The sequence below is a fragment of the Solanum verrucosum genome, unplaced genomic scaffold (genome assembly GCF_900185275.1).
Source record: "Solanum verrucosum unplaced genomic scaffold, falcon-dt-bn FXZP01000235.1, whole genome shotgun sequence".
NCBI classification, from domain to species: Eukaryota; Viridiplantae; Streptophyta; class Magnoliopsida; order Solanales; family Solanaceae; genus Solanum; species Solanum verrucosum.
In genome coordinates, this window is record NW_026019948.1 from 591456 (window position 1) to 602979 (window position 11524).

At 28.6% G+C, this 11524-nt stretch overlaps 1 protein-coding gene across 1 annotated transcript; it reads right to left on the bottom strand.

Annotated features, from left to right (window-relative positions):
- Window positions 1–4780: 4780 nt before the first annotated feature.
- LOC125811667 (heat stress transcription factor B-4) lies at window positions 4781–6040 on the bottom strand. Its single transcript, XM_049491195.1, has 2 exons — window positions 5749–6040; window positions 4781–5665 (listed from the first exon to the last, which is right to left on the bottom strand). Exons 1-2 carry the CDS (start codon window positions 5995–5997, stop codon window positions 4817–4819), a joined length of 1098 nt encoding a protein of 365 aa, XP_049347152.1. The 5' UTR covers window positions 5998–6040; the 3' UTR covers window positions 4781–4816.
- Between the last annotated feature and the right edge of the window lie 5484 nt (window positions 6041–11524).

The following is an 11524-nucleotide window of genomic DNA, read 5'->3' on the forward strand; positions in this document are numbered from 1 at the left end:
TTGAAGAACGTTGGTTACTTCAGGGTCTATTAATATTTGGGCTGGGCAAGTTTGGCCCAAGAAAGCCCATTAACATTGCAATTCCCTATAACAGCTCGGCCCAGAAGGCCCATTAACATTGCAATTCCCCCTAACTGTTCGGCCTAAAAAGCCCATTAACAGTTCAAATAGATATGTACTACTTTTTAGACCACTAATCAACATTTACCTACTATTTAATCAATTTTTAGTATGAAATAAAATAACAATTAGTTAACACATGTAAAAAAAAATTACTATATTTTGAACGGCTACTTTTATAAGTTTCAGCTTCGTAACATTGTCCTTGAATTTCACTTTTATAAGTTTGAAATCAAGGATATTGTCGTGGACTTCCAAATTAAAAAGATACTATTTCTTTAATTTGAATATTTCACTTGTGCCTTAATTATGATCTTTGGGGGGCATTTGTATTCCTTCAATTTGAGAAATATGACAAATTGCTTGTTGATGACATTACTTTATCACCTTATTAACTATACATGCATAAAAAACTATTTTGATGAATTTTGAAGAAATTTAACATGTGTAAAACAAAATCAATTATCACCCATGTTTAAGAGAATTTGAAGTTTGACTAAAAATGGTACTAGTCTTTGTTGATGCAACATGTTTTAGAAAATTGGTGGAGAAATAATGTATTTGGTTTCAATTGATGAGGACATATACTGCTTGTGACATATTTAAGTTTGACGATTTTAATTTAAAGCAGATCATGTGGAATTGATTCAAAGAATAATTTGAGTAGTAAAGCGCTCTTTAGAAAGTGCACTATTAATTGTGTTTTGGATTAATTTTCACTCTATTAGTCAAATAAGTAAATATTGAGCAACTTTCACATATAACAAATATAAAAATCATATTTGTATGTTATAATAATAATTTGCATAATTGCGCTCTATAGCAAATTTTATGTTTGCTATAGAGCTTTTGATTTGTATAATTCGCTACAAACATCCAATTTTATACAAATTGTTCTGTTTTGTATAAATTTATTTATACATTGTAATTTGTCTAATAAGATTTGTATTTGTATAATTATAAGTGTATAGGACGAATATATATGTATTTGTATTTGTATATACACTTTTCTCTCGCTTTATACAAACACAAACGCATTTTATACCGAAATGTATAAAATGACTAATTGTATACCAAATCAGATGGCAAAAAAAGGGATTGTTTGTTGCGCATTACAATTAAAATAAATTATGGACATAACATTTAATTTAAATTAAGTATAAATTATAGGAACGACATATTATAAGTACTAAATAACATCCTATCCCTTCTAGTTTTCTATTTACCAAAAATCCCTTAAAAATGATGTTTGCGGGATACATAGCGTTGTGCACGGGATACATTAGGTTTGATACATTCCACATAGCGAGATACATAGCGTTGTGCACGGGATACATGCGGGATACATAGGTAAATAAGGAATTTTTGAATTTTTTTAAATAAGTAGGGATAAATGAATATTAAAGTAAGTAAAGGAGTGTAGTTAAGTAATTTGTCCTTAAATTAATAATTTGTTATTTCATACCATTTTTCCTATTTAATAACATGCCCCCCATAATATGGAAAAGTCAAATAAACGCAATCAATTGGTTTATAACTGATTAAGACACTAAAATCCCAAATGAAATCAACTCGAATTCTTCTAATAGGGCCAGTGTTTTTTGAATTTATATTCCATTGTCTTCAAAGTAGTAATAATTATATTAATTAATTAATTAGCACTTACAAATATCTAGAAACAATTAGTTTCTCCATGATTGCACGTTTCGAAAATTGTAGAAACAGAAAAAGTTTCAAACCTTCTACTCGTTTAAAGTAGAGAAAAAAGATTCTTCTAAAAACTTTACAATATATACATGTAATTTAATTAGTAGTATTTAGTACAAGTACTATATATTCAAAGTTTATTAAATCGTCAACAAAGGTAGTATTTTCGAAGGAAAATGTCAATAAAGTGTACACTAAAAAGACTCAACATAGAAAATTCCAATCTTTACATTCACTTTATTAATAATAATGCAAATATTTATAGGAAAAAAATTATAAACTTTTTTTTTTTTGCTTTTCACTAATTTCAAAAATTGTGTCATGGTCCAATACGGCTGTTAAGCAAACACCAACAATCGATTAAAGTATCTTTAAACCGGATGATCCGTATTCCACTTTTTTCTATAGACCCAAATATTCCCATTCCACCATCTTTCCTTTTTCTTTTGCTTTGAGGTGATGAATCGTTAGTAGCTGGTTTGAAGGTGAGTTATACATGTGTTAATTCATGCATAAGTAATGTTATATTTGGTAGTTAATTACAAAATAAGTTATTCAGGTATAAAATTAATGTAATGTTTGATTTGAAATTTAAAAATAATTCGTATAATTAATACATATATAAATTATGAGGAAATATATAGGTATTATTGTATACATGATATTAAGCGGAATAACTGATACTACACAACTAATATATGCATAACATAATACATATATTTCCTTATAACTAATCCCTATATTACTAAATATATGCATAACTCTAATCAATTACCAAACGATCTTTTATATATATATATATATTCTATGTACTACACGTGCAGCTTTCTACCACGTGCCACTTCCTTGTTAGAAAAAGACAGAAGGAAAGTCTAAACGAACCCATCCTTCATTCAAACTAGATAGCTAGGATTAGGGTTATTATATATTTTTCTCTCTTATTATAAGACCAAATTTAATAATTACATGAGCCAAGATTTTCTCAGCTTACTTTCCTACCACTTTTTTGTTATACAAGATTTGAGAAACCTCTTTTTTCTACATCTTCTTATTCCTTGCTTTTCATTTAGCTTTCAAGGTATTTGTCTCGAGGTGGATCTACGAATTCATTACTTTAACTATACATATAGATATACAAATAAATAAATAAATTACAAAGCAAGTATATATACATATAGCAAGGTGAATCCCACATTGATAAAATAAGAGAGATGAAGGTATTGGGTATATAAGAAAACAAGGCTCAGACCATAGTAACACATTTTAAAGCCACACGGGCTTAGGTTTAATTAAAACAAACAATATCACTGCTAGTGGGATGGATTCATACATAAGATCATATAGTAATCAGAGCTACGGTTTTGAATGAATCCAATGATCTCGTCTAAAAGTTTAAATTAGTAAAAAAAGAAAAAATCACAATTTTATAAATTTAATTCTCTCTCAATACTAATAGCTTTTGCTTAAACCTCTTTCAACTTTAAATCTTGACTCTGCTTCTGCCTATAACTTCGTATTCTAAACACATGATTTTTAATAAGATCACACTTATTCTGAACGCGTAGTAATTTAAATCTTTGAATTTACATTAAGTTGTTAGGAGAAAGAGAATAGTGAAAAAGGGAAAAAATTGAGAGTAGTGTAGAAAAGCAAAAGCAAACTTTACTTGGTATATGATTGTTACACAAAGGAACAAGTAAAGTAGGTATAGAAAAGAAAGATATTTTGTTTTCTTAACCACCAGTCAAATAAAAAAACCTATCTTCCCCTTTCCCTTAGGCAAAAATCCAAAGAATGACTAGTGATAAAAGAAGTTAGAAGAAGAAGTGGACACATAGAGAGTTTCAAACACAACAAAATTAGATGCTTAAAGTAGGAAAAGACATAGGTTTATTTTTTTCTTCTCTGGTCTTTCAGAAGAAGTATAGAAGCCTTGATAGAAACGTATCAAACAAACAAAAAAGAAAAACATTTTCCAGTCTCTTTTTTTTTTTAAAAAAATAATAATAATTTCACCATCATCGAATGACTAAACATTTTTAAATTTTTTATTTAATCTTTTTGCTAGGTTCTGTACATGATTTTGTTCTCATCTCTGTGTTTTTTTACTCACTTTTTTGTGTCTGACCGTGCAAGTTCAGTAAACGAGAAATTGAGATGCTCCACAATATTCTTAATAATCAGAGAGAAGCCATAAATCATAATAATTATGATCATAGTTTAACTTTCTTACTTATCATGATAATAATTATTACCTCTATAATTACACAATCCTTAGTGCTAATTCATCAATATTCACCGAACAAATTAAAATTTTTGAAATAATTAATTGTGTATTTCCAATTGCCAAATGATGATGTATATGCAGTCTTATCCAACACTATCATAACAAAGATAAAAAAAACTTATTTCTGATAAACTCTCAGTTCAAATATAAACGTCTCTCTTTTCTTGATTTCAAAATTTTACACGCATTTTTTTTTGAGATGTGTCTATATTTGTACGTAGAATTCATTAATGTATTGATCAGAGAGAAAGCCCCAGAGAAAAAAAAAATTGTCAATGGACTGAACGTTGTTATAAGCTTTTTACACAAGTTGAAACTGAAAAAGAAGAAAGCATATTTCAGAGCTAACCTTATAATAACTTTCTCTCTCGTGTGCATTAATAAATGCAACTGAAATTTTCTTCAGATAAATCAAAACCAGAAATAAAGGAGAAGAAAAATTAGAATACACATAAAAATAAGTGACATCTAAAAAAAAAAAAAAAAACTAATTATACAACTAACTTTTCCCCCCAATTATAACAAAAATTAACCCACCTGCATTCATGGTTAAATAAGTTATATTTACACAAAGACAAAAAAAAAAAACTCACAAGTACAACATTTCATGATCCACTAACATTTTGAAAAAAAAACTTGAACTTTAATAAGGTAGTGTGGGTGAATAATAATAATACTAATAACAATGAAAAAAAATAAAGTCTAAGATGAAGAAGGAGGCATGAGATTTAATCCTAGATCATTTTTTTCCAAGACCATTAATCTTGCCTTATTTGTCTCCACCATATTCGTCGTAGAATAATAAGAAGATGAATATTCAGGATGAACTCTTTTCTTAGACATAAGAGGAACACCGAATAATTTTGTACTTCTATTATCACCACCTGCATTAATACCTTCATCAAGAATCGTCACACTACTGCTTTGTGATGTCTTGCTTGGTGATACGACGTTGTTGTTGTTGATGTTGGAGATAACAACATTTTTAGGGTTTGTAATTTGTTGATACCCAAACTGATGATGAATATTCATATTCATATTTTTTTGGACTATAGGTGTAGCTGAAGCAGGCAATAGTGAACAAGTATTGTACGAACTACTAGGTGTAACAGGTTTGACATGATTTTGAACGAAATAAATAATGTCGTTATAAAGTTTCCTCATGTGTGCAAGTTCCGACATTAACATATTGTTGCTCCTACGTAACCGGTCGTTGTCCTCCGACAACGCGGTTACTGTATTGGTGTTGGTGAAATTGTTGTTGCTCGCATTATTGTTGGAAGAAGGCGAATCACACCAATTGATATTTTGTTGTTGAAATAATTGTTCATCCGAATCGGGTGGGGAAATACTGAGCCGCGGGTTATAATTAGTCGGGTAATTTGGGAAAAAACCCGAACCCGTATGATATGAATGGTGAGGATTCATTGACATATTTTGTATTGGCTGAGCTGTTTTTCTCCGATGAATTTCACATAATAAATGTTTTTCTCCTCTTTTGAAGAATTCATTAGCGAACTCCCATCGATCCGGTACGATTTTTCTAAAACCCTAATAAATTAAGAAATGTATATATAATCAGTATTATAACTAAACAAAAAAAAAAAATTTAAAAAAATTGTTAAAAGACTTACATAAGTATTGAGTTGACGTACGAAGCTAGAGAAATTGTTGTGTTTGAAGTAATTAGGGAGTAAATCACGAGCAAATTCAGGTGGACGCCAAACAACAAAAGTAGAATCATCTTCACCCCAAGAAACAATATGGTCAGTAGAAGGATCATCAACAAGTTGATATGTTTTTGTTAAAAATGGAGCTGGAACTGATTTATGTGAATCTAATGAGAGTAATATGCCTTCACAATTATCTAGCATTAAAGCCATTTTTGAACAAGAAAAGGTGCAAATTCTTGAATGTTGTTTAGAGAGAAAAATACAAGATGACAAGACAAAATGTTAAGAAGATGTGAGAATGAGGGAGGTAATAATAAGGAGGTTATTTTGAGGTGGGGGTAGGGTGTGTGGGGTGTGGGGGGGGGGGGGGGGTAAAGAAGTTTTTTTTTTTTTTTAATATATTATAGTGAATGGAAAAAGAGACCTCGGTTATGTAGTGAGAGAGAATAAGTGTCTGTATGTCTAGGACTGTGAAATAAGGGCCTTTCAAGACAAACCCGTGACATTTCTTTTTCTTCTCTTTCTACTGACTTTCATCCTCTCACGCATACTACTACAACATTATAAAATCCATTTCGTTTTAAAGTAAGTGGTGTTTTTAAATTAGACACAAACTTTTATCCTTTCACGCACACAATTACAATCTAATAAATGGTGTTTTGTTGGGTAAACAAAGGTAATTTCTTCTTGAAATTCTAAAACACTACTTATTTTGAAGGTGGGTATTTAAAACAGAAAAAAGTATAACATAGTAAATTAATCACTTGACTCTAGTCGAAATAATAACCAAATTGTACTTAGATCATAAGCATAATCATCTAAATCTTATTTGACAAAAAATTATATTGTATAAATATAATTAAAATTATTATTTATATTTATAATTTTTAGTGAAAATTTTGACTCCACATTGATAAATAATGAAATTGGCGGTGCCACCAAATACCAATATTACTTTACAGTCATTTTTAGGGGTAAAATAAAATCTCTCTTGGAACTGCTACTTCTGTAAAATAATATTAATACTAGTGTTACTACTACAGTTCCAAACTAAGCTAAGTTTCATCATTTTCTCTATTTTTACCAACCTTTGACTAGCTACGACTTTACCTTTTTTGACGTGTGACATATTTTAGGAACTACTATATCAAAGAAAATAGCATAGCTAAAAGTTCTAAAAAGAAACGATTCCAGGAAAGTTTTTCTTTTTTATTTGGTCAATCCAGTAAGTTTGGTCAGAAGTATATTAATTGGGGGTGTATAATCAATAATTATATAATAATATTATATCTTTTGGTAAGTACTACTACAAAAATTACTGAGTGTGAATTTTCCTACTCTTCTTTTAGAAGTTTTGACCAACTTTCTAAAACTAGGATTGGATAATATTTGGTACTGATATGATTTTTGTTTGCCATATCTCCCATGTGATGTTATGTTTTGGTAGGAAATTAGGAATATTGTAGTTTTAATCATTTGCAGAAATACTTGTAATTAACGTTAATAAACACCTCACTATATTATTCATAGCTGACATATTGTAATCAATCATTGTATTGGATTATCAACGACTTTATTATTTAACTACAAAATTTATCAATCGTTCATTCTTGTTTCTTTTTAAAAGTGAATTTTATGGTGGGAATTATTTAGTTCTTAACTTGGGTATATATAAACTATGAAGGGTTTTATTAAGTTTATCAGAAACAACCTCTCTAAGGGTTATAAAGTGTGTATGTATATATATATATACACTCAATCTTCTTCAAACTTCACTTGTAGAATCAGACTAGATATGTCCATCTTCTTCTGAATTCACTTGTGGAATCAAACTGGATATGTTCATCTTCTTCAAACTTCACTTGTGGAATCAGACCGGATATGTTTACGTTTTTCAAATTTCACTTGTGGGATCAGACCGGATATGTTATTATTTTTGTTTGTTGTATTTAATAAACTAAGAAGGGCAATTTGGTCATTCTCCTAGATAGTCTATCCTTTAGAAACCAACTAGAATCATATGAAAACTATCAGAAATAGAAGTAGAAGAAGAAGAGTGGTCTATTTTAACATCACGTCTAACGAGTGACTTCATTTTGTATGTATCTATTTGTTGTGTTATGGCACCAACCCAACAACACACTTACTCTCTTCCCAATTTCGAATCTAATCATTTTTTAATTTTTCTACTTCTCATCTTACTGTTTTTTTGCAGGCATAAAAGCATCATATGGTAAAAAAAAATTACAAAAAAATAAAAAGCATCCATCGAACTACGTGACATGATTCAAAAAAGCCTGTTCATAAGTGACAACATTTCACTTCTTCTTCTTCTATTTGCTTCTCTTCTTCTTGTAAATATTCCAAACTTCAATATAACATTAACTCATACAATTATTATTATTTTTTTGAAATTTCTCACTTTTATTATTCAATGGAATATTATTTTATTTATTTTTTTCATTTCACTTTTTAGACTGTTTCTAGGCTTCTTTGAGCTTTGAACCATTTGCCTAACTAACCATTTTTTTGGTTCACTTTTTGACGTGCCTCAGGTGGTGTATTTTGAATTATTGGCCTAAAAAGTTTTTCATGAATAGCTGCAAAATAAATCATTATAGCTTTTTCTTTCCTTGTAATGGCCCAAGAATTTCTTTTTTCACATTTATTTTTTAAAACCAAAGCTATAAGTCCTATACTAGTATTTTTAATTATCGATTATTTTTTTATATACATCAAAGAGTCACTTCCTTCTACCTTAACTTGTTGTCAGAATACGAACATTATGGTTCATAAAATGCATGCATTATATATCCTTTATGGTGGGGGTGGGGGATTGACGATAAAGTACGACATCGATTCATTCGAATTTTGATTGAGTTTTAATATAAATATTAAATATCGATGGAGAAAAGAAGAGCTCGATTCATTTTATATAAGTGGTAAGAGTTGACAGTAAATAGTAGGGACATATATAACATGGCCCAAAGTGAAACCATAGGGAAAATGATGGCTAATTATTTCAATAAGATACCACAACTGATTATTTTGATCATGGCTATCTATGATACTCATTAATTATTATTGTTAAAAGAAAGTAAAATTTATCTATTTCACCATGCCAATCATCACTTATTAACTTTTTTCATTTCTTTTTGGCTGTTATCCACACTGACTTCTGTACTAAAATTATCCAAAACTTCTTTAAAAATCATAACAGTAGTAATCTTCCTTAAGAAGCTAAACTAAATTATCCAAAAGTGTTTGCTTTTTTATTTTACAACATTATTATCACGAAGACAACATAATATATAGTATCTTATAGGTTACTTTTTTCATGAAATACATCATTAATTTTGTAGACAAACCTTAATCAATTCGAGCATTCCTTAATTTCATGGTCATGATCTCTCATAATAACCCTTTAATTTCTCCGAAGTTATAGCATACTAGTGGCAAAATTATCATATCCAAGGATGTGATACAATTATTAATGGAGTGGGTTGAAAATTATGAGGTGATCTCATATTCAAGTCTCAACAAAAACATATATATATTATGTAATTTTTTCTCATCTATCCTTAGTTCTAACCTAATTTCGGTGGATGGAGAATTTTAGTATCTATTGTCGGTGGAAGTTAACAGATATTTCATGAAATCAATCGAAATATGTGATTAGGGACGGCCTCAGGACGAAGACTATTTATTTTTTTCAGAACTCATAAATTTAAAATTTTAGCTCTGCCTCTCTTGACAATATAAAATATTTTTATACACTCAACCGAAATATTATTGACGAAAAAAGGTAAAAAAAAAATATAAAATAATTATAATCATCAAAGTTGTTTCCAACTAAAGTAGTATTATTCCTATTTTTATGATGAGCTACATATACAATTTTAATTATTTCCATTGTAAATACAGATCTCTTTTATCCAAAAAAAATAAAATAATACAATAATATATATATATATTTGTGAATTATGCAATGCACAGTCCGTATATTAAACACGTCAACAACATGAGGGGTAGACCTAATTTTGACCATATATACAACATGGATATCGAATAGGACATGAAGTTAAAGAAACTATGAATATCGGTACATTTGTTTATATATTTCAGGAAAAATATATTAAAAAATACTACACACATTAAAGAAAAACAATTAAAAATATTATTAGTAAACAAGAGTGTCAGCTTTTGAAAAAGAAAAAAAAATCAAGTTCCAATATTTTTTGTTAATTCTAATTCTGAAAAGATGACTCCTAAACCTTCTCTTCTTCACTGTTTTTTCTTACTCTTTGTGGGTGGTTTGGTACACTCAATTCTGGTGCGGTATAACAAAAATAACTTGTAGTAATAAAAAATATTAAAGTTTTTATAGAAATTAGTAAATTGTTATTCAATTTATTGTCGCTATAGGCTTTAGGGATATTTACAAAAAGAGTTAATTGTTGCTAAAAATCATATTTGATGTAGTGGGAGATTTTCTATATAGCGAGAGCTTTAATGTATCGAGGTAGTTTTCTTTGTCGGTAGTTTGGTATACTTGATAAATGTAGATAGTTCTGGAATAAATTTTTAATATATTCTTATTATTAGTTAATCTTGATATAGATTATATTGAGATTAGTAATTAGTATTGAAATAAGTTATTTTTATCAGATATTGAAATAATATATAGTATCAAAATTAGTTATTTCAAAATAAAATGAAATGATAAGATTATCCCATCCCTCAAACACTCTTTGAATAATATAATTTGAAATAACTAATTCTAATATAACTAATTTTAACGTAATTTGTTTTCGACCCAAACGACCCCTTACGGTAGTAGTTCAAATTTTTGCAGTTCACACTCCATAGTCACTGCACACTGTACACTGTTTCAGCGGCTGACATGGAGACAGGGTCCTTGTTTTTTTATTATTATTTAGTGTTTTTATTTTTTACTTTTAGTATATAGTATTATATTTTATTTTTAAATTTTGTTTTATTATGCTATTCTCGTGATTCTTGCTTTTTGGAATTTTCCACATCCTCCTATATTTATTCCCACCACTCTATTCCTCTATTCATGTTACATACTTATTTGTGGGAATATTTCACATGCACCTCTCTTCTCTTTGCATCAATCTAGATGTACCATCTCAAAAGTACCTTCTATTTTTCACATTTAAAAACTCATATCCTAACTAATATTTCATGGATACAATAATAGTATATTTAGTATAGTTTTATAATTGATTGAATAGAGCAATGGTATATTCAATATAGTTTATAACTGAGATTTGAAGAAGATTGTGTGTATATAGTCTTACGTTTATCTTGTGAGAAAGAAAAATTGTATTTATGAGTGTTTGAATGGATAAAAAATTTAAAACTTATTATCGAAAGAAATCATAGAAACTTTTGTATCAAATCATTTCATAGAATAAAATAGGAAGAAAAAATAATAAAAAATATAAAATTGAAAAAAATATCAATTTTAGATTAATTAGAAATGAAAAGAGTGTTATGTAAATGGAAACAGAGGGAGTCATTAGATAAATATCCAGAATTTTGTGTTGACGGTTTAAATAAATTATTTGTATCTATTAAGTTTTTTTTTTTAAAAGTCAAATATGGCCAGGTGGCCATTTTCATTTGTGGAGAACACACAAATATTTCAAGCTCAAGTCTAGTTCAACTATAAATTTTACTATCCATCCGATTTTCAGTATCCACATTGAAG

What these genes read in the sequence shown, in the direction of transcription:
- LOC125811667 (XM_049491195.1), bottom strand. Translation starts at nt 5,997, where the DNA reads ATGGCTTTAATGCTAGATAATTGTGAAGGCATATTACTCTCATTAGAT. An exon ending in TACGTCAACTCAATACTTAT is followed by an intron (nt 5,666 to 5,748) that starts GTAAGTCTTTTA and finishes TTAATTTATTAG; the next exon opens with GGTTTTAGAAAAATCGTACC.